The sequence below is a fragment of the Balearica regulorum genome, unplaced genomic scaffold, assembly GCF_011004875.1.
Source record: "Balearica regulorum gibbericeps isolate bBalReg1 unplaced genomic scaffold, bBalReg1.pri S41, whole genome shotgun sequence".
Classification (NCBI taxonomy): domain Eukaryota; kingdom Metazoa; phylum Chordata; class Aves; order Gruiformes; family Gruidae; genus Balearica; species Balearica regulorum.
The window spans coordinates 69,900-92,670 of record NW_022679031.1 but is presented as its reverse complement, the minus strand read 5'-3'; the positions used below and the strand labels follow the sequence as shown (position 1 = coordinate 92,670).

The following is a 22,771-nucleotide window of genomic DNA, read 5'->3' as shown; positions in this document are numbered from 1 at the left end:
GGCCCTTCCCAGCCCCCCCCATCCCCTTCCAGACCCCTGTTCCCCCCCCGGCCCCCCCCAGCTCCTCTGTCCCCCCCCGGCCCCCCTCAGAGCTCTGTTCCTGGCCCCCCCGTGTGTCCCCCCGTGTCCCCCCCCCCCTTCCCCGTGTCCCCAGCCCCCCCCGTGTCCCCCCCGTGCCCCCAGCCCCCCCCGGACCCCCCCCCCCCCTTACCGGGGCCGCCCCCCTCCCCGTCGCAGTCCAGCTCCTGACAGGCCACGCAGTAGAGCTGCCGCTGTTTGTCCTGCAGCAGGATGGTCTGGGGGGGGGACACGGACACGGGGGGGGAAACACGGACACGGGGGGGACACGGACACGGGGGGGGACACGGACACAGGGGAGGACACGGACACGGGGGGGGGGACACGGACACAGGGGAGGACACGGACACGGGGGAGGACACAGACACGGGGGGGGACACGGACACGGGGGGGGGACACGGACACGGGGGGGGGTCAGCACGGCCCCCCCAGCCTGTGCCAGCCCCGTTGCACCCCCATTCCCAGCCCCCCCCGCCGTTCCCGACCCCCCGCCCCCCGTTCCTGCCCCCCCGCCGTTCCTGACCCCCCCACCGTTCCCAGCCCCCCCCGCCGTTCCCCCCCCCCGTTCCCGCCCCCCCGCCGTTCCCAGCCCCCCCCCCGCCGTTCCCAGCCCCCCCGCCGTTCCCTGCCCCCCGCCCCCCGTTCCTGCCCCCCCGCCGTTCCCGCCCCCCCCGCCGTTCCCGCCCCCCCGCCGTTCCCAGCCCCCCCCACCGTCCCCCCCCGCCGTTCCCGCCCCCCCCACCGTTCCCAGCCCCCCCGCCGTTCCCCCCCCGCCGTTCCCGCCCCCCCCGGCCCGTTCCGCACCCCGCAGTGGGGGCAGCACCGGCCCAGCATGCGGTACCCCCGGAGCAGCAGCTGCCCCATGGCCCGGCTGACCCGCTCCTGCCGCCCCCGCCGCGCCTCCAGCTCCGCCGCCCCCGGGGCCGGCTCCGTGCCTGCGGGACACCGGGGGGGGGGGGCCGGTCACCGGGGGACACACACATATATAAACACGGGGGCTACCGGGGCACAGGGACCGGCGGGAGGGGGGAACCGGGGGGTCGAGACCGGTGGGAGGGGGGGGTCAGACCGGCGGGAGGGGGAACCGGGGGTCTGGGGGGGGTGAACCGGGGGGGGGGGTCAGACCGGCGGGAGGGGGAACCGGGGGTCTGGGGGGGGGAACCGGGGGGGGGTCGGACCGGCGGGAGGGGGAACCGGGGGTCTGGGGGCGGGGGGAACCGGGGCGGGGGGGGGTCAGACTGGCGGGAGGGGCGAACCGGGGGTCTGGGGGGGGGAACCGGGGGGGGGGGGGTGTCAGACCGGCGGGAGGGGCGAACCGGGGGGGAAGTCAGACCGGCGGGAGGGGGAACCGGGGGTCTGGGGGGGGGGGGGGGGGAACCGGGGGGGGGTCAGACCGGCGGGAGGGGCGAACCGGGGGGGGGTCAGACCGGCGGGAGGGGCGAACCGGGGGGGAAGTCAGACCGGCGGGAGGGGAACCGGGGGTCTGGGGGGGGGGGGGGGGGGGAACCGGGGGGGGTCAGACCGGCGGGAGGGGCGAACCGGGGGGGGTCAGACCGGCGGGAGGGGCGAACCGGGGGTCTGGGGGGGGGGGGCGCGGACCGACGGGGGGGAACCGGGGGTCTGGGGGGGGGGGGGGGGGTCGGACTGGCGGGAGGGGGAACCGGGGGTCTGAGGGGGGAACCGGGGGGTCGAGACCGGTGGGAGGGGGGGACCCGGGAGCTGGGGGGGACCCGGGAGGGACCCGAGGGCTGGGGGGGGGGTAACCGGGGGGGGGGCCCCGCCGCCGCCGCCCGCACCCGCGTTCAGGGCCATGGTCGCTGCGGAGACGGCGCCGCGCCGGAACTGACGTCACACCGGAAGGAACCCGGATGGAAACAAAGGCCCCGGGCGGAAACAAACCGATCGGCGGCGCCCGAAAAAAAGGGTCCGACGGTCCGTCCCCGAAATGGGGCCGGGTTCACACACACCCCCCCCCCCGCGGTCCCCCTCAGCGTGGGGGTGACCCGCCCCCCCCCCCCACCCCAAAAAAAAGGACAAACAGGCACAAGGAGTTGGTGAAAACCTTTATTTTGCTGGAAAATTGGGAGAGGGTGAGGAATGGGGGGGTGGGGGGGGGGCACCCTGGGGTGGGGGGGTCCCATCCTCGGGGGAGGGGGCAGCGAGGCCCCGGGGAGGGGGGGGGAGGTGGGGAGGGGGGGGGTATGGGGAAGCTCCGTACAAAAAGGGGGGGTGCAGGCGGCGGGGGAAGGGGGGGGCTCCGTCTGAGGCCGCCGGACCTGGAAGAGAGCAGAGAGGTGAGAGGGGGGCGAGCGCCGGCCCGGGGACACGGGCGGAGGGGAGGGGGGGGAACACGGGACGGACACGGGACGGACACGGGTGAACGGCGGGACGGACGGGGCCGCGGCGGCGACAGTGGTGACGGCGCCCGCTCCGGCGAAGGAAGAGGGGAGGGGGGGGGCGCGCGCGGCCCCCGCGACGAGGGAGGGAGCGCGGCGGTGACGGCGGCGACGGCCCGGGGAACGTCTGACCTGACGCGGCGGCGTCCACGGGGGGCGGGGGGGGAAAGGGGGGGGCTCCGGCGAATCCCCAGTGGTCCGCGGTGCTCCGCCGCGGCGTCGCCTCCTGCCAGGGGGAAGGTGCGTTAACCGACAGAACCGGCGCCACCGGACGGGACCGATAGCCGGCGCGGTGCCCGGCGTCAGCCGAGCGTCCCCGGCCACCCTGGTGAACGCCGGATCTCCCTGCGGCGCCGGGCGGGAGCCGAGCTCCGCCGTCGGCAGCGCCGGGGCTCGCTCACCCGCCCGACGTCAGCACGCTCACCTCCGGCTCAAAAGGCAGAGTACCGCGCCCGCTCCCCGTAGGGGTCCCGCTCGAACCGCTGCATGTCGTAGAGGGAGGCCCGGGCCACCGAGGAGACCGGCGACAGCTGCCCACGCTCGTACGTGTACGCCTCTCCGACGGTGGTGGCCGCGGCGGCCGTGCGGCGCAGGGGGCTTCTATCCCGGGTGTAATAGGTGGAGGAGGCGGCCGCCGCGGCGGCGGTGGCGGCGGCGGCGACGGCGGCCGCCGCGCCCGGGGTCGGCAGCAGAGCTCTATCGTACGCGTCTAGGGCGGTGGGGATGCGACTGGCCATGGCTGTGGTGGCGGCCATGGCCGAGGACTGGACCTGGGAGTACTGGGCGTACTGGGAGTACTGGGCCATGGTCTGCTCCGCGTAGGCGTCGTACGCAGAGGCCGTGGCGTAGGAGCGGACGCGGTAGCGCTTGTAGTAGTCGGCCATCCCGCCGTACGCCTCATCGTAATACACGGTCTCCCCATAGCCCGCGGTGTAGGGAGTGCGCACGGCTCCGTACTGCTCGTTATAGGCCTCGGCAAAGTCCGCCACTTGCCCCGGGCGATCTACCGGGCACTCTTTAGACCAGTGCCCTTCCTTCCCGCAGCGGTAGCAGCCGCTCTTGTCTCCCATCCCGGGCGCCGTCCGGAGCCGGCTGGTGGACAACTGCACGCGCATCCGCTTGCCTTGAGGAAAGACGCAAGAGGGGAGAGGCTGTGGTTAACCGCGGCGGCGGGGAGCAGCCGGCACCGGCCGGCACCTCTCCCCCAGGTTCCCCGACGAGCGCCTCTGCGGGCAGGGAGGGAACCGAATCGACTCTGCGACCCTACAGAAGCGAGGGCGGGGCTGGGGTTCGCCGTGATTTCGGGCAGCACCGGGAGCCGGGGTGGCTTTTCCGGACCACCCGGACACGGGAAGCGGCACTCGGGCACCGACACGGCACCAGGCTCCGGCTGTGACTCCCCGGCACTGGTTTTCCCTTTTCCCCCCCTCCTGCCTTTCCAGCCCGCTGGCGGCACGGACCGGCGGAGGGACGCTCCGTAGGTCCCAGCTGCACCGTGAACCCGGGGAGAAGCCCCAGGGGCGGAGCTCATGCCAAACCTGCCGGTTTTGGGACAAAACTCATCCTTTTCCTACAAAAAACGGCACTGCGGGGCCGCGCTCTGCCCCGAGACAAAGCCTCCGCGCCGACACTGACTCCGGAGACGTCCCTGCCTGTGGAAAGGGGCCGCGCAGGTAAAGTGGGATGCAGCGCGGCGCTGCCGGGCGCACGGCGAGTGCCGGCAGCGGGACACGGCTCTCTCCAAAGCTGCACGCCAGCCCTTCTGCCCCCCGAACGCCCCCGGCCCCGCAGATCACGGCGGCAAGCGGTCGCAGCCGCACCGGTTGCCCCTCACGTCATCGGACGCCAGGCGCGAGGTGAGCCCCCCCCGGCGAAGCGACGGCGGCGCAGATCCGGCCCCGCGCCCGCGGAAAACCCTCCCGGAGCGGCGTCGGAGCAGGAGCTCCCCCCTCGCCCCGGGACGGCCCCGCACCCTCCTCTCCTACCTGACCTGCTTCTTGCGGGCCCAGCCCGGCGCTACCTATCCCAGCCCAGGGTCGCGGATCACCTTGAAACTCGGTGTTGTCCAACCCGCGGATGGCTTCCACCGCGTCCTCCGCCCGCTCCATGTGAACGAAGGCATAATCCTTGACGATGTCGCACTCGATGACGGGGCCGTACTCCTCGAACTTAGCCCGCAGCTCCAGGTTGGTGCAGGCGGGGCTGATGTTGCCGACGTGCAGTTTGGTGGAGGCCTTGCTCTTGTTCTTGCTGGCCTCCACGTTGATGCAGACGCCGTGCAGTTTGTGGTGGTGCAGGTTACGGATGGCGTCCTCGGCCGCCGTCTTGTCCTCGATGTGAACGAAGCCGTAGTTCTTGATGATGTCGCACTCCAAAACCTTCCCGTACTGCTCGAACAGGGAGCGGATCTCCTGCTCCGTCGCCTCCCGCGGCAGGTTCCCGATGAACAGCTTCACCATCTCGCCCAACCTGCGCCGAGGGGGAAGAAGCGGCGGCTCAGCGGGTGGATCAGCCGAGACGCCGCCACCCCCAATCCCTGACTTCACAGCGAGGTACCAGGACTCACCCCCGGGCCCAGAACCACCCCCCTGCCCGGGAAAGGGGGCCTCACCCTGCGGGCAGCCCCGGGGGAAGGCACCCCAGGGCCCGGGAACACGGAGGGGGATCCCTGGCCGGACAAGGTGCAGGGTGAGGCGGCAGAGGGGGGGAAGCCTGGGCCCCCACGGACACCCCGAAGCCAGGGGTGACCCCCCCCCCTGCCCCCCGAGCCAGACCCCCGGGCCCCGGCACCTCTCAAAGGCCGCGGAGGGGACCCCGAGCCAGGAACCCTCCACCGCCCGCCGGGTCCCGAGCGGAACCCCCACCCCAGGTCCGGGTCCGGTGTCCCTCCAAGGCCGCAGGGCCCCAGGCCTAAGCCCGCTCCCCCCTTCCCACTTCACAGGGCCCCATCCCGGAGCTCCTCTCAAGCCCGGTCCCCTTCAGGCCGCAGAAGCCCCATCCCGGAGCTCCCTCACCCAGACCCGGCCCCGTCCTCGCTGCCCCCCGCCCGGGTCGGGGTCTCACCGCGGCGCCGCGTTCCCTCTCGCCGGGACGGTGACGGCGACAAAATGGCGGCGGCTTCAGCTCCACCCCGCGACTCCCCCTTCGCTCCCCGTCCCGCCCACCGAACTCGGTGATTGGCAGAAATCGGCGGGACGCCGAGACACGATTGGTCGAACCGTTACGAGACACCGCGTAGCTCCGCGCTGGCTGACGTCAAGCGTCGGAGCGCGCCCACCTGCCCGCTGGCCAATCACGTGTCGCGGCGCGCCGGAGGTGAGAGGGCGGGGCCGGAGAAGGGAGGCGGGATGTTCCGGGCACGTGAGGCGGACGGCGGCCAATCGGAGCGGGAGAGGGGCGGGGCCTGGCGGCGCCGCGGAGCCCGGCGGGGTCGGAGAGGCCGGAACGGCGGAACGGGGTCGGCCGGGGCTGGGAGGGGGGGGGGGGACGGACCGGGGGCCGGGACCAACCGCCCCTACCGGCATCGGCATCGGCATCGGCACCGGCATCGGGACCGCGACAGAGCGGACAGGCCTCCCCTACCGGCACCGGGATCCACAGGCCTCACCGGGACCCCCCGTCCTTAACCGGGACCTCGCGGCCTCGCCGCAACCGAGATCCCCGCCTCCCGCGACTGCAACCGGGGCCGGGACTGCCCGAACCCCACCGGGCCTGGCACCGCCCCTTCGCGCCCCGCAGCCCCGCCCCTCTCCGCTAGAGCTCCGCCCCCTCCGCTAGAGCCACGCCCCCTCCCCAGGGCCCCGCCCCTCCCCGAGAGCCCCGCCCCCTCCGCTAGAGCCCCGCCCCTCTCCCCGAGAGCCCCGCCCCCTCCATTAGGGCCCTGCCCCTCTCCCTGAGAGCCCCGCCCCCTCCGCTAGAGCCCCGCCCCCTCCCCGAGAGCCCCGCCCCTCTCCGCTAGAGCCCCGCCCCTCTCCGCTAGGGCTCCGCCCCTTTTCCTTAGGGCCCGCCCCTCTCCCAGGGCCACGCCTCTTTCCTTTGGGCCCCTCCTCCTCAGCGTGGCCACGCCCCTTTCCCCTAGGGCCCCGCCCCCTCCCCACAGCACCATACCCGTGTGCAGCCCCGCCCCCTGCCGCCTTAGCCCCGCCCCCTGCCGCCTTAACCCCGCCCACAGCACCCTAGCCCCACCCCCTGCCGCCCTAGCCCCGCCCCTGCCACCTTAGCTCCACACCCTGCCGCCCTAGCCCCGCCCCCTGCCGCCATAGCCCCGCCCCCCGGGCCATGTCGGACTCGGTGCTGCTGCTGCGGCGGGTGCGGGAACGCGGCGGGGAGGCGACGGCGGCCGGTGGGGTCCCCGGCGGAGGTCCCGGCGTAAACCCTTCCCCCCGTCGCAAGCGAGGTCGTCGCCGTCGGTTCTACCCCGAACACCGCGTGTACCGCGCGCGTTGCTCCTTCCTGGACCTGAGCGAGGAGCAGGTGCTGCGGCGTTACCGGCTGGACAAGGCCGCCATCGCCGGGCTGTGCCGCGAACTGGGCGCCGACCTGGAGAGCCTGACGGGTCGAAGCCACGCTCTGCCGGTAGCCGTCAAGGTCACCTCCGCCCTCACCTTCCTGGCCTCCGGTTCTTTCCAGACGGCCACACGCGACACCACCGGCATCAGCCAGTCGGCCATGTCCAACTGCCTGGCGCAGTTCCTGGAGGCGTTGCAACGGCGAGCGGCGCGGTATATCGCTTTCCCGCCGCCCGATCACGCCGGGACGACCGCCGGCGCCTTTCCCGGAGTTTTGGGATTGGTGGGCAGCATGCACGTGGCGCTGCGGGCTCCTTCCGAGAACGAGCCGGCTTACCGTAACGCCGGCAACTACCATTCCATGAACATGCAGGTGGTTTGCGACGCCGCCGGCACCATCACCAACGTGGTGGCCAAATTCCCCGGGTCTTGCCCCAACGCCGCCGTCCTGGAGAATTCGGCCTTGGCCCGGCTGCTGGAGGGGGCTCGGCCCGACGGCGCCTGGCTGCTGGGTGAGGTGGTGGTAGGGGGTGTCCCGGGGTGGGGGTGCTGCGGCCCTGGGTTAGCGTTGGTGATGGGAGCACGGGGGGGTCTGGGGGTGACCCGGGGGCCTGGGGGAGCCCTGGGGGTCTCGGGGTAACCTGGAGGTCTGGGGGAGCCCTGGGGGTGACCCGGGGGGTATCCAGGAGACCCATGGGTCTGAGGGAGCCCTGGGGTTCTGGGGGTGACCTGGGGGTCTGGGGGTGACCCATGGGTCTGGGGGAGCCCTGGGGGTGACCTGGGGGAACCCTGGGGGTCTGGGGGTGACGCGGGGGTCTGGGGGAGCCCTGGGGGTGACCTGGGGGTCTCCAGGAGACCCATAAGTCTGGGGGGAGCCCTGGGGGTCTGGGGGTGACCGGGGGGTCTGGGGGTGACCCATGGGTCTGGGGGAGCCCTGGGGGTGACCTGGGGGAACCCTGGGGGTCTGGGGGTGACGCGGGGGTCTGGGGGAGCCCTGGGGGTGACCTGGGGGGTATCCAGGAGACCCATGGGTCTGAGGGAGCCCTGGGGTTCTGGGGGTGACCTGGGGGTCTGGGGGTGACCCATGGGTCTGGGGGAGCCCTGGGGGTGACCTGGGGGAACCCTGGGGGTCTGGGGGTGACCCGGGGGTCTGGGGGAGCCCTGGGGGTGACCCGGGGGGTATCCAGGAGACCCATGGGTCTAAGGGAGCCCTGGGGTTCTGGGGGTGACTTGGGGGTCTGGGGGGTTCTGGGGGTGACCTGGGGGTCTGGGGGTGACCCATGGGTCTGGGGGAGCCCTGGGGGTGACCTGGGGGAGCCCTGGGGGTCTGGGGGTGGCCTGGGGGTCTGGGGGTGACCCATAGGTCTGGGGGAGCCCTGGGGCTCTGGAGGTGACCTGCACGCCCAGGAGACCCCCAACGCTCCCCCTCATCCTGGTGCCGGGGGACGCACCCACCCTGCGCCATCACCTGCAGCCCCCTCACCCCGCCCCGGGGGGGGGGTGGGGGGTTCCCCCCCCCCTCTCTGACCCCCCATTTCCCCCCCCTCCCCAGGTGACCGCAGCTACCCGCTAAAGCCGTGGCTGATGACGCCCATCGCGGCGCCCCGCGGCCCGGCGGAGGAACGGTACAACGCGCTGCACCACCAGGCGTTGGCCGTCCTACGCCGGACCCTCGCCCTCCTCAAACTGCGGTTCCGTTGCCTGGATAAGGGTAGGGGGTGTCTACAATACGCCCCCCAAAAAGTTTGTCAGATTTTTTTAGCTTGCTGTATCCTCCACAACATCGCCCTACGTCGCCGCATGCCGCTGGAGCTGCCCGAGGGGCTCCCCCTCCCCGAAATCGAGCCCGACCTGCCCTTGCCGGCCCCCCACGGGCAGATCTCCAGCGAGGCCCGGGCCGTGCGGGCCCGTATCGTCCAGCAAGTCAAGGACAGCCTCGGCTGAGACACCCCCCCAGATTTGGGGGGGCTCTGTCCTTTGGGGGGGGGCGATGCCTGACCCCCAGCTCCCCCCCCCCCTCAGCTTTAGGGGACGCAGGAGTGGGGGGCAGCCCCTGCGAGGAGGAGGGGTCCCCCCATTCCCTACAAGACAGGGGACGTCTCTGCCCCCTGCAAGGCAAAGGACAAAGAGGGGGGGTCCCTGCCCTCCCGCCTCCGGGGGCTGCCGCATCCCCCGGTGCTCCCCGTTTCGGTGCCGCCCGCGCCCCACCCTTGTCCACGCTCGTTCCGGGGTGAATAAACGTATTTTTTCAGCAGCGGTGCCTGAGCGGGGCAGGAAGCTGGGGGGGTGGCGGGGGGGGAAAACCCCGCAACGCCGCACTCCCGCACTTTATTGACACCCCGACGTTTCGGCACCCGCCGTGCCGGGGGGGTGACGCTGCGGCTGCACCCCCAGAGCGGCCTGGAGAGCCCCGGCGCGGCGGCGCTGCTGCAGCCAGTAAAGCATCTCCACCTCATCCCGACGCATCTTCTCAGCGTAGGGGCGTCCCCGGAAAGTCGCCGTATCCCCGAAACCATCCCATAGGCGCCTCAGGGCGGCCGATAGCCGCGCCTCGCACCGGGCCAGCGCGGCACGCAGGCGGCCGCGGGCACGCGTCTCCTCAGCACGTGCCGTTGCCGACGCCGGGCCCCCGTGGAAGAAGCGCATGGGGTCAGAGCCGCGCTCCTCCAGCCGTTCCAGCCGTGCCAGAAGCAGCTCCCGCTGCAGGATGCCGCTGGCCGCCGCCTCCCAGGCGTCCAACGCTGCCGGCAGCCGTGCCAGGACCCCGCCGGTCCCGTACTTCACCGCCATCTCCATCCTCTCCTGGCTGGGGACGCCCAGCGCGGCCCAGAGCCGGTGCAGGCGCCTCTGCAGCCTCTCCAGCCCTACCGGTGCCGGCTCCAGCAGCACCGGCTTCCACAGCCCCTTCTCGTACGGCTCCGCCAGTCGTGGTGCCGGGTCCCTGCGCGGTCGTGGAGCTCCCGCCGGCTCCTCCTCACCGACACCACCGCGCAGGTGGAAAATGGTGCGGAGGAAGTCGGAGCCAGTGTCCGCGACATACTGGAGGTAGTCGTCGAAGAGGCAGGCGGTTTGCCGTTGCCTGTGCCGGGCATCCCCGTGCTGCGGCGGCTTGCCGGCGTTTCGGGGTCCCTGTTCACCTGGGGGGAGCAGATCCGCCGCGGCAGCTGCCGGCTCAACCAGAGGCTCGTGGTGGAAATGCAGCCGCTCGGCGGGGAGGGCCCTGACCAGCTCCCGGTAGAGCTCCCGCACACCCAGGGGGTCCGGCCTGGGGTCCCAACCGGCGTTGCGGCACAGCGGTGGGTACGGCCGCAGGGCCACCCCCTCGCCGAAAGCCCTGCTCGGTGGTGCCCACGGCCTGGCTGCACCGGGCCGCAGGAACAGGCGTGGGCCGAGAGGCCGGTGGGGCAGCAGGACCTCCCGCACCGGTCTTACCGGCAGCCGCAGGCACCGGAGCTGCTGGAGCCGCGCGTCATCCTCAGCGCGGCGGGTGAGCGCTGCCAGGAGCGGTGGCAGCCGGTAGCCGGCACTCGGCTCCCCCCGGTCCTCACGGGCCACTCGCCGCGTCAACTGGTGCAAATCTGCCGTCACCGCGAGGGCGTCCGGTGGGATTTCCGGGGCCGGCAGCTCCCCGTGGGACACCGGCATTGCCGGGGAGAGGCACCGCGGAGGCAGCCTGGCGGTGCCGGCGCAGGCGGAAGCGGTGGGGGGCTCCGGGCAGGGGGTACTGGTCACTCCGGGGGTTCCTGGGCTGGAGGCGGAGGCCGGGGGCTGCAGATCAGCCCCCGCGATCGCCCTGCAGCCCCCCCACGGGGAGGCCCGTGCCCACCCCCCTTGAACCCCCCAACCCCCCCTGGGGACCCCCGAACCCCCCAGGGCCCCCAAACACCCCTGTGGACCCCTAAACCCCCTCTGCAGCCCAGGCCCCCCCCCCCCCCTCCCCAAGGGCCCCCCACTTCCCTCCCGGGCCCCGGCGGGCCCCTGCGGCCTACCACGCTGTTGCCATGGCGACTGCACGCCGGAAGTGGCTCTACCACCAAATCCCTCCCCCCCCTCCCTGGGCTTGGCCACTTCCGGTCCGTCGCGAAAAGAGGTCCGGCCGCTCCGGTGGCCCCGTGGGTGGTTCCGGGGGTGGAGACCGCGGCCATGGCGACAGCGGGGCCTACCGGGAGCAGCTGCCGGGTCAGGGCCGCTCCGCGGGGCGGGCTGGGGCCGCGGAGGACGTGCGAGGGGAGATTTGGGGGTGCAGGGCTCCGGGCACCACGGTTTGGGGGTGCAGGGCTCCGGGCACTGGGGTTTTGGGGTGCGTGGAGTGGTTCGGGGGTGCAGAGTCCCGTGCACGGGAGTTTTGGGGGTGCAAGACCTCTTTTACGGGGAGTTTGGGGGGTCAGGGCCCTGGTTACAGGACTTTTGGGGGTGCAGAGCCTATATGTGGGAGTTTTGGGGGTGCAGGGCCCTGGCCACGGGAGTTTTGGGGGTTCAGGGCCCCTTTTAGGGGGGTTTGGGAGGGCAGGGCCCCGGTTAGAGGAGTTTTAGGGGTGCAGAGCGCCATGCATGTGAGTTTTGGGGGTGCAAGACCCCTCGTAAGGGAGTTTTGGGGGTGCAGGACCCCAGGCCCCAGGCTTTGGGGGTGCAAACCCCCTTGTTAGGGAGTTTTGGGGGTACAGGGCCCAGGCACCGGGCCTTGGGGGTGGAGGGCGGGGGCACATGGAGTGATTTGGGGGTGCAGGGCCCCCTCAGGGGGTGCTGAATGACCACCCCCCCCCCCCCCCCAGCTAGAGTTCGCGGTGCAGATGCGGTGCCAGGGCTGCGCGGAGGCCGTGCGGGCGGCGCTGGAGGGAGCCCCAGGTGACACCCCCCCCCCCCCCCCGAATCAGGGGACCCCCCCCCCACCACCAATCTAGGGGACCCCCCCCTCGCCCCCCTTATCGCCCCCTCTCCCTCCCCGCAGGCGTGCGGCTGCTGGAGCTGCGGCTGGAGGCGCAGACGGTGCTGGTGGAGACGACGGCGGCGGCCGAGCGGGTGCGGGAGCTGCTGGAGAAATCGGGGCGCCGGGCGGTGCTGAAAGGGATGGGGGGCTCCGACGACGGTGAGTGTGTGTGTGTGTGGGGGGGAATTTGGGGTGCCGGGGCGGGGGAACGCACACGGACACCGGGTCCGGGTACCGACGCGTCTCCCCGCCAGCGAGCCTGGGCGCGGCGGTGGCGGCTCTCTCCGGCCCCGGCGCGGTGCGGGGCCTGGTGCGGTTCCTACAGGTCTCGCCGACGCGGTGCCTGGTGGACGGCGCCATCGATGGGCTCCCGCCGGGTCCCCACGGGCTCCACGTCCACGAATTCGGGGACCTCTCGCGCCCCTGTGACAGGTACCGCGGTGTGGGGGGGGGACGGGGACGGACGACGGCACACGCACGGACGCATCGCGGGGTCTGGGGGTGCGGGCACCCCCGTCTCACCCCGTGTCTCCCCCTCTACGGCAGCTGCGGGGGCCACTTCAATCCCGACGGGGAGTGCCACGGGGGACCCCAGGACCAGCACCGGGTGAGCCGGCGGCCGCTGTCATTTCGTGGGGCTCGGGGGGTGGGGGTGGGGGGTGGGGGGGGGTGAGTGTGTGTTCCCGGACTCCCCCTGACCCCCCCCCCCCACGCTGCCGCAGCACGTCGGAGACCTGGGGAACATCTGGGCCGACGCCGAGGGCAGAGCCAGCTTCCGCATGGAGGACTCGCGCCTGAAGGTGAGACTGGGGGGGGCACGGGGGGACTGTCCCCCTCCCGCGGCTTCGGGGGGGGGGGGTCCCGGCTGCACCCCACAGCTGTGGGGAGGGTCCGGCCCCAGCCCCACGACTCTGGGAGGGGGGGGGGGTGTCACTTCCCGGCCCCACAGCCACAGGGGGGGTGCTGAGCCCCCTCCGATCCTCCCCACCAGGTCTGGGACATCATCGGGCGCTCGGTGGTGGTGGACGAGGGTGAGGACGACCTGGGCCGGGGCTCCCACCCGCTCTCCCGGGTGACAGGGAATTCGGGGCCGGGGTGAGTGCTCGGGGGGTGCTTTGGGGGGGGGTTTGGGGGGGAGAGCGGCCGCTCACCCCCTCACCTCCCGCGTGTCCCGTCCCTGTGTCGTCCCCCCGCCTCCCTGCCAGGCTGGCCTGTGGCGTGGTGGCCCGCGCAGCCGGGCTCTTCCAGAACCCCAAGCGTGTCTGTTCCTGCGACGGCCTGACCCTCTGGGAGGAGCGGGACCGGACCACGGCGACCCCCAGCCCCACGGCGACCGCCGGCCCCACTGCGACCCCCGGCCCTACGGTGGCCCCGGCCCCCCACCTCTAGGAGCCTCCCCGGGAGAGTAATAAACGATAACTCGCTCCGCGGCCTCTGAGGCTCACGGGGAACCGGGGCCGGGCGCTGTTCGTCCCCGCGGTGCTCGGCGCTGCGCATTCCCCGGCGCCGCAGCGGCCCCTTTAAGGGTGGGCGTGGCCAGCGCTGAGGGGGCGTGGCCGAGGGCGATGGAAGGGGGGCGTTCGTGGGCGGGCTGCGCGCAGGCGCGATGATGGCGGCGGGAGAGCGGGGGGGCGGCGCGCAGGCGCAGTGCGGAGGGCGCGCACAGGGCGGGTGACGCGCAGGCGCAGTGAGGAGGGCGCGCACACGGCGCGCAGGCGCTGTGGGCGGTCGCCTCTCCCGCTCCGCGCTGAGAAGACGCCGCCATTTTGTGAGGCCGCCGCGGCGCTGCCTTGCTCTCCCGTTCCCTTCTCCCCCGCCGTTGCCGCCGCCGCCATGCGTCCCGGCATAAAGCTCTTCGTGGGCAATGTCCCCGAGGAAGCGACGGCGGAGGAGCTGAGCGAGCTGTTCGCCGGCGCCGCCGGGCCCGTGCTCGGTATCGCCCTCATGAAACAGTTCGCTTTCGTACACCTCCGGGATGAGGCGGCGGCGGCCCGCGCCATCACCCAGCTCAACGGCCACCAGCTGCACGGTCGCCGCATCGTGGTCGAGCCCTCCCGGCCTCGGCCCACCAACACCTGCAAGATCTTCGTCGGTAACGTCTCGGCCGCCTGCACCAGCGGCGAGCTGCGCTCGCTCTTCCAGCAGTACGGCACCGTCGTCGAATGCGACGTGGTGAAAGGTACCGGACCCGCCGCTGCGGAGGGGGCTCCGCACAAGCCTGTTCGCCTCCCCCGGGGCCGCCCCGAAGCCCTCGCCGGGCTCAGCCCCGCCACAGCTGGCTCGCCGCTCACCTCCGTCCTCGGAGCCGCTCCGGCCCCCGCTCTCGGCTCGGTGACCCGTGTTCCGTCCGGCCGCCTGCGGCTTCCCCTCCGCCCCGGCCCGATCTGGCGGCGCCCCCGCTCACGGACCAGGGTCCTGGGTCCTCCTGCCGCCCTCCCCCCAGCCCCGGCCGGAGCCCTGTAGCCCTTCTGGGCTCCCCACACCCCGTCCCTCCCCTCTGCCCTGTTTACCCCCCCCTCCCGGCACCCCCTAGGTGCGATCTCTCCGGCCTTTCTAACCAGGCCACGTCCTCCATCCTCGCCTCCCCCCGGCGTGGCCCAGGCCGGGGTAAGCCCCTGCCCGCCGTTGCCACCTCCGTAACCGTTCGCTGCCATGAGGCGCTTCCCCGTCCCCCCCGTCCCGCTGCGACTCCGTCACAGCTTCACCTCCGCAAACTCACTCCGATGTGGAGTGAGCTGCTCCCCTGAGAGCCGAGGCAGGAGAGCTGAAGCCCGTTAAAAAAAAAAAAAAAAAAACCAAACCAAAAACCCCACAACAACCGTGCTGTAAAACTCCTGAGGGGGCTCGATGGGCTCCGGGTCAGGGACCCCGCAGTACGGCGTCACCCCACCTTCCCCCTGATGTGAAAAGGTGTCATCCCCACATCATGCAGCCGCTCCCCGAGGTGCCCGTCCCCGTCAGTTCCTCCACCTCCCGGGAGGGTGATGATGTTGCCTCTGCTCTCTCATCCCAGGTCGCAGGCCCGTCGGCTCCGTCCCGCCAGGACGCAGCTTCCCAGCGGAGCCTGCCAGAAATCTCCCCCAAACCCACGCCAAAAGTTTCTGGCATGTGCTTCGGCCGGTGGCCGATTTATGGGGTCCCCCAGAGAGGGCTGGGGGTGCTGCAGCCACCCGAGGGGACAGCGGGAGGGCTGGGGGTGGACGGAGGAAACGTCTCTTCCCAGGGCTGCCGGAGCGGGATACGTGGACGTGGGATAGGAGCCAGGGAAGGGGGGGGATGGCGGAGCAGAGGGGGACGCACAGGAGGGTGGGCAAAGCGGCGCTGACATTTAGCCGGAGCTTGAGGTACCGGGATGGTGCCATGCACCGTTGGATGGGCTGCCCTCGCCAAGCTGTAGGCTAAAGCGGGTTGTTGCCGGTGGCGCCGGTTACGGTGATCCCTGGTCCGTGACTGCCGGGGGGACACCGTGGGGTTACCGAGAGGAGCCGCCCTTCCGCCCTGTGCCAGCCTCCCGGACCCGTCATGCCGCGGGGGGTCAACCTCCCAGTTACTGCGGTAGCATCCGAACCCCGAAACCGTTGGTCTGGGCGCAGCGGGCGGCTGCTGGACCTGGTGCAGGCACGGTGTCGTGGCGGCAGCTGTGCCAGGGGAGGGTGACCTGCTGTCCCGCCACAGACCCGGCACGGCCGCTCTGGGTCTCGCTTCTACCGCTCCTCGCCTCGCTCTCCATCTCCTTTCCGACGCCTCTCCGCTTCGGTGCCGCGTTCGTGCCGCACGGTGCCGTGCTGCTCGCTGCTCACCCGGCTCCTCGCCTCGTCCCGGGGGCTCGGCTGGGTGTGCAGTGCCAGAGGTTGTGCTCGGGGCGCTCCCCTCTCCTCCTCCTCCTCCCCCTCTTTCTCCTTTCTTCCTCCTCCTTTTCTTCCTCTCTCTTTTTTCCTCCCCCCCTCCTCCTCCCCCTCTCTCCTCCTCCCGCTGGTGCTCTGACTCGGTGTCTCAGCGGGCACTGGCCCCTTCTGGCTTTGCTCCGCTTGCCGGCCCGGCTCAGCTCAGTGCCGGTGAGGCCGCGCTGCCTTCCCGGGGTCTTCGTCCGCGCGTGCCGGAGGATGGGTAGGGAGGAGTCACTGGCAGCGAGAGGCCACCGTGTCACGGGGTGAGGTGCCGAGCTCCCAGTGAGGGGAGAGGCGGCTGTGGTGGGCACGGGTGAAGGGAGGAAGAAAACGGGGGGGAAAACGGAGCAAAGAAGCTGTTGACGGGGGCGTTCCTGAGCCAGGGGATGTGGGGCGGGTGGCCGGGCTCGTTAGGTTCCGGCCAAATTAATTGTGGGGCGGAAGCAAATGAAGGTGGTTGTGTCTCTTTGCTGCCTGAGCAGCAGCGGAACGGGGCTGGCAGAGCCCGTCCCGGCGTCTGTCCCACCGCCGCCACTGAGCCGCACGCTGCCGCGGTCCCGGCGAGGCTCGTTAAGCGTTCGATCCTGTAACGAATTGTCTTTTCTCCCCCCCCACTGATAACCCTCTGTCTGCTGCTTTATCAGACTATGCATTTGTTCACATGGAGAACGAAGCAGATGCAAAGGTTGCCATCGAAAACCTTAACGGGAAGGAGGTGAAGGGGCGCAGAGTGAACGTGGAGCTCTCCACCAACGTCCAGAAGAAGGGCGCGGGCCAGGCCCTGCCGCCCGCCCTCGGCCTCGACAAGAACAAGAGGATCGGCCTGGAGTACCGCGAGAAGTTCCAGCCCAAGATCGAGGGCTTCGACCAGCAGCGCCGGGCGGCGGATGCCGCCTTCCCCTCGGCCGCCGCTGCCGGCTACGCCACCCCCTCCTCCCTGTACGATTACCAGCAGCGCTTCGGCACCGGCAGCGCCGGCAAGTACGAGGCCTTTGAGGCGCAGGCCAGGCCGGCCTCTCCCTCCTACTTTGGGAGGGACCGCAGCCCCCTCCGGCGCTCCCCGACCCGGGCCGGCTACGCAGCGGTGACGCTCCCCATGACGGCACAGCCGGCCGCGTACCGTGCCCAGCCCTCCGCCTCGCTGGGGGCAACCTACCGCGCCCAGCCCTCCGCCTCCCTCGGCATGGCCTACCGCCCGCAGCCCACCACCGGCCAGGCCGCCTCCTACCGCGCCCAGCCTTCCGCCTCGCTGGGCAGCGCCTACCGCTCCCAGCCCTCCGTCTCCCTCGGCGCCTCTGGCGCCCAGCCCGCCGCCAACTCCCTCGGTTCCTACGGCGCCCAGGCCACCGCCTCCTACGGCGCGCAGCCCGCCGCCTCCCAGCTCTCCGGCTACGGCGTCCAGTCCGCCGCCCTGGCCTCCTCGTACGGGGCGCAGGCCGCCTCCGGCTACTCCGCCTCCTACGGCGCCCAGGCCGCCACCGCTTACGGCGCCCAGGCTGCCGCCGGCCCCGCCGCCTCTTACGGCGCCCAGGCCGTGGCCACGCACGTGGCTTCCTACGGCGCCCAGCCTGCCGCCGCCAGCCACGCCGCCTCCTACGGCGCCCAGCCCGTAGACGGCCACGCCGCCTCCTACGGCGCCCAGCCCGGTGCCGCGCTCTCGGCCTCCTACGGTGCCCAGGCCATGGCCACGCACGCCACCTCCTACAGCGCCCAGGCGGTGGCCGGTCATGCTGCCGCCGCCTACCAGCCTGTGGCCGGCCATTCCGCCTCCTACGGCACCCAGCCGGCGGCCGCGCTCTCCGCCTCCTACGGCGCCCAGCCCGCCACCGGCCACTCCGCCTCCTACGGCGCCCAGCCTGCTGCCAACCTGCCCACCTCCTACGGCAGCCAGTCCGCCGCCGCCGCCGCGCTCTCTGCCACCTACGGCGCCCAGGCGGCCTCCTCGCTGGCCGCCTCCTATGGCAGCCAGGCCGCCGCCGCCGCCTCCTACAAGGCGCAGGCCTCTGCCTCGCTGACGGCCGCTTACCGGGCCCAGGCCTCCGGCTCGATGGCGGCGTCCTACCCGGCACAGCAGGCCTCCTCCGCGTCGCTGGCGGCCGCCTACCGAGCCCAGCCGGGCAGCGCCTACGACGGGCCGAGCCAGCTGGGGCAGCAGGCGGCTTCCTACCTGGGCCTGTCGCAGGCCGCTGCCGCCGCCGCCATCGCACCGCCCTACGAGCGCACCCGCCTCTCCCCGCCTCGCAGCGCCGCCTACGACGACCCGTACAAAAAATCATCCACTCTGGCAAAAAGGTACGGCGCCGGGCCAGGGATGGACGGCCGCGCGAGTTGCTCCGCGCTGCCCCGGTGGATGCCGGTGCCCGGCTCGGGGCTTAGTCTCGGCTCCAGTGCAGCTCGCTAAAGCCCGGCGCGCAGAAGGGCGGACGCCACGTGCCGGCACATCGGCGCAGCGGCTCCACTCCCGCGGCACAGGCCGCCGTGTTACCCCCTCCCCTGGCTTCCTAGGGGGGGCACGCGCGGGCGGGTTCGCCTCTGGGCGGGGATGGGGGCTTCGTCCGGGGTGGGGGGCGTTGGTCGCACGCGCTCACCAGCAGCGCGGCTTCCCACCGCGCCCAGCGTCCGATCCGCAGGCGTGCCGGGTGCTGCTTCCCCGTCCTGCCCCCGCCGGGGCACCGGCTTTGCCTGCGGCGCAGCGCCGCCTGCCTGAAGCCTGGCAGTGTCACGCTGCCGCGTTGTGTCCCCAGGTGGGACGCGGTCGCTGCCGGCGGTGGATTTGGGCAGCCTCTCACTCATTCACCTCCTGTCTCTTCTCTCGACCAGGTACGGTTCCGAGCGCCGTCTGTCTGACCTCTCAGATTACCGCCGCTTAGCGGACTCGCCGCTCGCGTACCGCCGGTCGCCGACAAAGTCCCCGATGGATTACCGCCGCCTTCCGGAAGCACACGCCGATTACGCCCGTTACTCGGGCGGCTACGGCGATTACCTGCCCGCCGCCCGCGTCCACTCGGGCTACCAGCGCCGCCTCTGAGCCACGCGGCACCGGGGCGGGGTGGGGGGAAGTCAGGCCACTTGCGTCGCCGCAAGCTCGCGTTCGGTGCTCTGCCTCGCCGCCTGCTGCCGCGCCCGGCATGGTTCGCCTCCTCCGGCCGTCGTCCCCCGGGGCAGAGACAGTTATTTTTTTAGCTGCTTTCTTTCTCTTTTTTTTTTTTTGAGTTTTTTAGAAGGATCCCCAGTCACGGTTGGAAAGCGTGCCATGCTCCCGCGGGGGGGAGTGGGCACCGGGTGTGCGGTTCACCCTCCCCCGTCGCCAGCTCTCGCCGTAGCGTCGTGGAACCGTCTCTCGCTCGCGGCACACGCGGCCATTGGCACCGCCGGCGCTCAGTAGCGGTTTATAACCCAAACGATGGCTGCTGCCGAGCGGAGTCCGTGCTCTTTTATACCACGAATTCCCCTTTTTTGGGTTTGTTTCCCCCTTTTCCAGCGTCAGTCTGCGGCGCAGCGCTGGGCTCGGGGCAGCAGCAAGGTTTTTGTACGACTGTAAATAAACGCTGGGCTCTTTACCATTTCCCAACCGTCTCCCGTCTGGTTTTTTTCCCCAGCCTGGCGCTTCGGGAGACCGGCAGCACCGGTGAGGGGCCGATATCACCGGCACGGTGACACACCGGACCTGTGGCCGTTGCCCCCGTCACGTCTGTCTGCCCGCTCCCTCTCTGGGCCGATTCCTGGTAGCACCATCACCAATCGGCCCAGAAAACCCTGGGTTTGTGTGGTTGGGTCACACGGTGCCAGTCTGCGCCGAAGCCCCTTGTCCAAGGCAGACTCGGAGCACGGCAGTGGGAAGTGCCGGAGCGTTGCCGACGGTACTGCCGGACTCGAGTGGCGGCGTCCTGACTGTACGCTGTCACACAGCCCCTAACCTGTGCTCAGTGCCTTTTTTTGGGTGACAAAAGCCAGTTTTGAGAGAAGCCGCGCGTGCGCGAGAGCAAGGTTGGCGTTCGCTCCGGCCCCGGTTCAGCCGCGGCGGCCGGTTGTGCGTCTATAGTCCGGCACCACGCGGCAGAGCCGGCAGCCCCCTCGCCCCAGCTGTTCTCACAGTCGTGACCACCATTAAAGTTTCCGAAAGCGCTTTCTGTTCCCTGTCATCTCTCCCCCGACTGGGGACGGGTCGCGGTGTGGTCCTGGTTGGTTAACCCCAGTTGTGCCATGGGGGGGGAGGATGGCTGCCTGGCTGGGGTTCGTTAACTGCCGAGGTAATTAGCCAGGCAGAAGGGTCTAATGCTTCTCCCCCTCGTTTTCCAGGGCAGGCGCCAGGGGACGTGCACCCACAGGTCCCAGGACCGTCCCCGAGCCCACCCCGGTGATGGAGGAGCCCGCGGGTGAGCACACGGAGGCAATTAACAGCTGATGAGATGGAGACAATTAGAGGAGGTGGAATCCCTCTGGAAACGCAGCGGCTGGTGAAGGGTGATGAGCTCAGAGCTCCCATGGCAAAACCGGGGCTGGGAGACCAGCCGAAGTGCCGGGACACGGAGGAAGGCACAGTCCCAGGCCTGATGTTACTTAACGAGCACCAAGAGGCACAGGCCCTAACGAGCCGGGTTGGAGACTAACGAGCCAGCCCTGGGCAGGTTAATTAGCAGGTGGTTTTAGAGGTGCTGCCTGTGAGGCAGAGGAGGGACCCCAGCGGGGTGCAGGGAATGCAGGGGGGGGCAGCTGCCCTGCACAGGGGGGGCACCGGGACGAGAGCCGGGGAGTCGTTAAAGCCCAGCACCGCTCATTAGCCAGGGTGGGGGGCCCGTTTGGGGGGCTGGGGTGGCCTTTTCAGGGGTTTGCGCCCCCCCCCCCCCCCATTCACCTGCCCCTTCGTTTGCAGCACAGACCCCCGCGGGGATCCCAGCCAGGAGCTCTTGGGCCGCAGGCAGGGCTGCAGGCAGGGCCGCAGGCAGCACCGGTAAGTCCAGGAGGTTACGAGCTGGGGTGGGAATCTGAGTCCAGAGAAATAACCGGTGCCGGAGCCAGCGGGATTTGTTAAAAATTTTGAGTTTATTTCACCGGAAAGTGGGGTCGGGGGACGCTAAACGTCGCGGGGGGGGGTGCGGGGCAAGCTCCAGCCACGAGGTCGGCCCTCCCACGCCGGCACGGCACGGCGCAGGGGGAGCGTGGCCGCCTGGAGTCAGCTACGTCATTTTGTATTAAAAAGCTACGAGTGGATTATTCACCCTCTTAAAAAATAAAGAAAAAGAAAAGGAATAATAATAATAATAATAAAGGAAGCTACAGCCCAGGCGCGAGGGAGCAAGCGGCTCCGTGCTGGCCGGGGGCGGGAAAGCAAAGCGAAGCTGGTGCTGCGGCTACGGCTGCGGTTACGGCTACAGCTACACTCGTTCACGACCTGAGCCTAGACCAGCTAGGGAGGGGGGCTGGGGTCCCCCAAACTACCTGAAAAGCAAATCCTGACAAGTGAGAAGGGAAAGCTGAGGGGCGGGGAGCTATTCCTGACCAGGCTGGGAAGAAGCTGAGCGTCCGTTAGGAACCGACTCGTTAGCTGAACCCGGCTGCGCTTTGAAGCCCGGCGCAGCCCGAGACGCGCGGTGCCGATTCGGTGTGCGACGGGAACCCGACGTCCAGCCGCAAATATCTTACCTGAAAGAGAAAAGCAGAGTTGGCGCAGGCGCCCGGTGCAGGCGCCAGCCCCCGCGCCAGCCAGGACCATGCCGGTGACCGTGCCGAGCCCCGGTGCGAGGCGGCGGGTGCCCAGAGGAGCTGCCGGCTTCTTGAGAGCAACCAGAGTCCTGATGTAGTGCGGGGGGGGGGGGGGTGTGTGTCTCTGTGGCAGCCCCGTGCCGGGAGCTGCCAGGAGCCCCCACGGCTCCAGCTCGCCCGCAGCGGCGTGCCGGGGACAGCAGCCGGCCCAGAGGGACCCACGCCGGGGCAGCAGTGCGGCTGCTGGCAGCTTTTACCGGGCAGAGCCCAGGAGCGCCATCCCCAGACAGGAGCTACTCCCAGGGGGTGGACGCACGTGGCAGCCACGGCACACGGGACTGGGGGCTCTGCGGGAACCCCCCCACCACCACCACCCCACGGTGAGTGTGCCGGGACTGCGCCCAGGCACGAAGGCTTGGCCCCGGCTGCGGGGGGACGCAAGTTAAAAGGCAGCGGGGAGCCCCACGGGAGAGCGACCCGCCGGCGCCAACCGGCTCCCGGCAGCAGCACCGACTGCCGCAGCACGTCCTCGCCGTGCGCGCACCGGGCAGAGCGTCCGGAGCCAGCGCCTGGGCTTTAACGCCCGGCAAGACCCCGGCCGGGCACGTCTGCTTCACCACGACCCTTCATCACTGCTCACATCGAGACACAGACACTCGACTGGCACGACCGGAGACTGGGCGGGGAGGGAAACGCACGCCTCGCATCTCCAGCAGCCGTGACCCCCCCCTGCGGTGCCCGGAGACACCGCCGGTTGCAAGGCGCCAAGCGCCGCGCACCAGACCTGCCAACACGCTCACCTCCGGCTCAAAAGGCAGAGTACCGCGCCCGGTCCGCGTACGGGTCCCGCCCGAACCGCTGCATGTCGTAGAGGGAGGCCCGGGCCACCGAGGAGACCGGCGACAGCTGCCCACGCTCGTACGTGTACGCCTCTCCGACGGTGGTGGCCGCGGCGGCCGTGCGGCGCAGGGGGCTTCTATCCCGGGTGTAATAGGTGGAGGAGGCGGCCGCCGCGGCGGCGGTGGCGGCGGCGGCGACGGCGGCCGCCGCGCCCGGGGTCGGCAGCAGAGCTCTATCGTACGCGTCTAGGGCGGTGGGGATGCGACTGGCCATGGCTGTGGTGGCGGCCATGGCCGAGGACTGGACCTGGGAGTACTGGGCGTACTGGGAGTACTGGGCCATGGTCTGCTCCGCGTAGGCGTCGTACGCAGAGGCCGTGGCGTAGGAGCGGACGCGGTAGCGCTTGTAGTAGTCGGCCATCCCGCCGTACGC

General features: G+C 71.3%; 5 protein-coding genes across 11 annotated transcripts; 2 read left to right on the top strand and 3 right to left on the bottom strand.

Moving 5' to 3' along the window:
• Positions 1-2,335: 2,335 nt before the first annotated feature.
• On the bottom strand, positions 2,336-14,302 carry LOC104642696 (RNA-binding protein 4-like). 3 transcript variants are annotated; one of them, XM_075741491.1, is made up of 5 exons: positions 14,201-14,302; positions 4,522-4,943; positions 2,899-3,597; positions 2,607-2,700; positions 2,336-2,354 (listed from the first exon to the last, which is right to left on the bottom strand). In XM_075741491.1, exons 2-3 carry the CDS (start codon positions 4,931-4,933, stop codon positions 2,906-2,908), a joined length of 1,104 nt encoding a protein of 367 aa, XP_075597606.1. In that variant the 5' UTR covers positions 4,934-4,943; positions 14,201-14,302; the 3' UTR covers positions 2,336-2,354; positions 2,607-2,700; positions 2,899-2,905. The 3 variants fall into 3 exon arrangements, with proteins under 3 accessions (XP_075597606.1, XP_075597604.1, XP_075597605.1); XM_075741489.1 differs by lacking the exon at positions 14,201-14,302 and adding an exon at positions 5,538-5,758; XM_075741490.1 differs by lacking the exons at positions 2,336-2,354; positions 14,201-14,302 and adding an exon at positions 5,538-5,758 and having other exon boundaries at positions 2,585-2,700.
• Positions 9,182-11,787, bottom strand: CCDC87 (coiled-coil domain containing 87). Its single transcript, XM_075741487.1, has 2 exons — positions 10,972-11,787; positions 9,182-10,730 (listed from the first exon to the last, which is right to left on the bottom strand). Exons 1-2 carry the CDS (start codon positions 10,983-10,985, stop codon positions 9,311-9,313), a joined length of 1,434 nt encoding a protein of 477 aa, XP_075597602.1. The 5' UTR covers positions 10,986-11,787; the 3' UTR covers positions 9,182-9,310.
• On the top strand, positions 11,065-13,354 carry CCS (copper chaperone for superoxide dismutase). Of its 2 annotated transcripts, XM_075741492.1 has the most exons (8): positions 11,065-11,161; positions 11,755-11,827; positions 11,931-12,068; positions 12,164-12,341; positions 12,456-12,516; positions 12,632-12,709; positions 12,901-13,004; positions 13,115-13,352. In XM_075741492.1, the coding sequence occupies exons 1-8, from the start codon at positions 11,126-11,128 to the stop codon at positions 13,296-13,298; spliced, it is 852 nt and encodes a 283-aa protein (XP_075597607.1). In that variant the 5' UTR covers positions 11,065-11,125; the 3' UTR covers positions 13,299-13,352. The 2 variants fall into 2 exon arrangements, with proteins under 2 accessions (XP_075597607.1, XP_075597608.1); XM_075741493.1 differs by lacking the exon at positions 12,901-13,004 and having other exon boundaries at positions 13,115-13,354.
• RBM14 (RNA binding motif protein 14) lies at positions 13,626-21,042 on the top strand. Of its 4 annotated transcripts, none has more exons than XR_012833237.1 (3): positions 13,626-14,088; positions 20,096-20,424; positions 20,670-21,042. XR_012833237.1 is itself a non-coding variant. In XM_075741485.1 (3 exons), exons 1-2 carry the CDS (start codon positions 13,743-13,745, stop codon positions 20,155-20,157), a joined length of 408 nt encoding a protein of 135 aa, XP_075597600.1. In that variant the 5' UTR covers positions 13,626-13,742; the 3' UTR covers positions 20,158-20,172; positions 20,670-21,042. The 4 variants fall into 4 exon arrangements, 3 of the variants coding, with proteins under 3 accessions (XP_075597600.1, XP_075597599.1, XP_075597601.1); XM_075741485.1 differs by having other exon boundaries at positions 20,096-20,172; XM_075741484.1 differs by lacking the exons at positions 20,096-20,424; positions 20,670-21,042 and adding exons at positions 16,441-18,088; positions 18,617-19,365 and having other exon boundaries at positions 13,627-14,088.
• Positions 20,821-22,765, bottom strand: LOC142599722 (RNA-binding protein 4-like). The gene is made up of 2 exons (XM_075741494.1): positions 22,300-22,765; positions 20,821-21,439 (listed from the first exon to the last, which is right to left on the bottom strand). The coding sequence occupies exon 1, from the start codon at positions 22,757-22,759 to the stop codon at positions 22,307-22,309; it is 453 nt and encodes a 150-aa protein (XP_075597609.1). The 5' UTR covers positions 22,760-22,765; the 3' UTR covers positions 20,821-21,439; positions 22,300-22,306.
• Positions 22,766-22,771: the final 6 nt, after the last annotated feature.

What these genes read in the sequence shown, in the direction of transcription:
- LOC142599722 (XM_075741494.1), bottom strand. Translation starts at nt 22,759, where the DNA reads ATGGCCGACTACTACAAGCGCTACCGCGTCCGCTCCTACGCCACGGCC.
- CCS (XM_075741492.1), top strand. Translation starts at nt 11,126, where the DNA reads ATGGCGACAGCGGGGCCTACCGGGAGCAGCTGCCGG. An exon ending in GATGGGGGGCTCCGACGACG is followed by an intron (nt 12,069 to 12,163) that starts GTGAGTGTGTGT and finishes TCTCCCCGCCAG; the next exon opens with CGAGCCTGGGCGCGGCGGTG. An exon ending in TGGAGGACTCGCGCCTGAAG is followed by an intron (nt 12,710 to 12,900) that starts GTGAGACTGGGG and finishes CCTCCCCACCAG; the next exon opens with GTCTGGGACATCATCGGGCG.
- LOC104642696 (XM_075741491.1), bottom strand. Translation starts at nt 4,933, where the DNA reads ATGGTGAAGCTGTTCATCGGGAACCTGCCGCGGGAGGCGACGGAGCAG. An exon ending in GGACAACACCGAGTTTCAAG is followed by an intron (nt 3,598 to 4,521) that starts GTGATCCGCGAC and finishes TCTTTCCTCAAG; the next exon opens with GCAAGCGGATGCGCGTGCAG.
- RBM14 (XM_075741484.1), top strand. Translation starts at nt 13,743, where the DNA reads ATGCGTCCCGGCATAAAGCTCTTCGTGGGCAATGTCCCCGAGGAAGCG. An exon ending in CGAATGCGACGTGGTGAAAG is followed by an intron (nt 14,089 to 16,440) that starts GTACCGGACCCG and finishes CTGCTTTATCAG; the next exon opens with ACTATGCATTTGTTCACATG. An exon ending in TCATCCACTCTGGCAAAAAG is followed by an intron (nt 18,089 to 18,616) that starts GTACGGCGCCGG and finishes TCTCTCGACCAG; the next exon opens with GTACGGTTCCGAGCGCCGTC.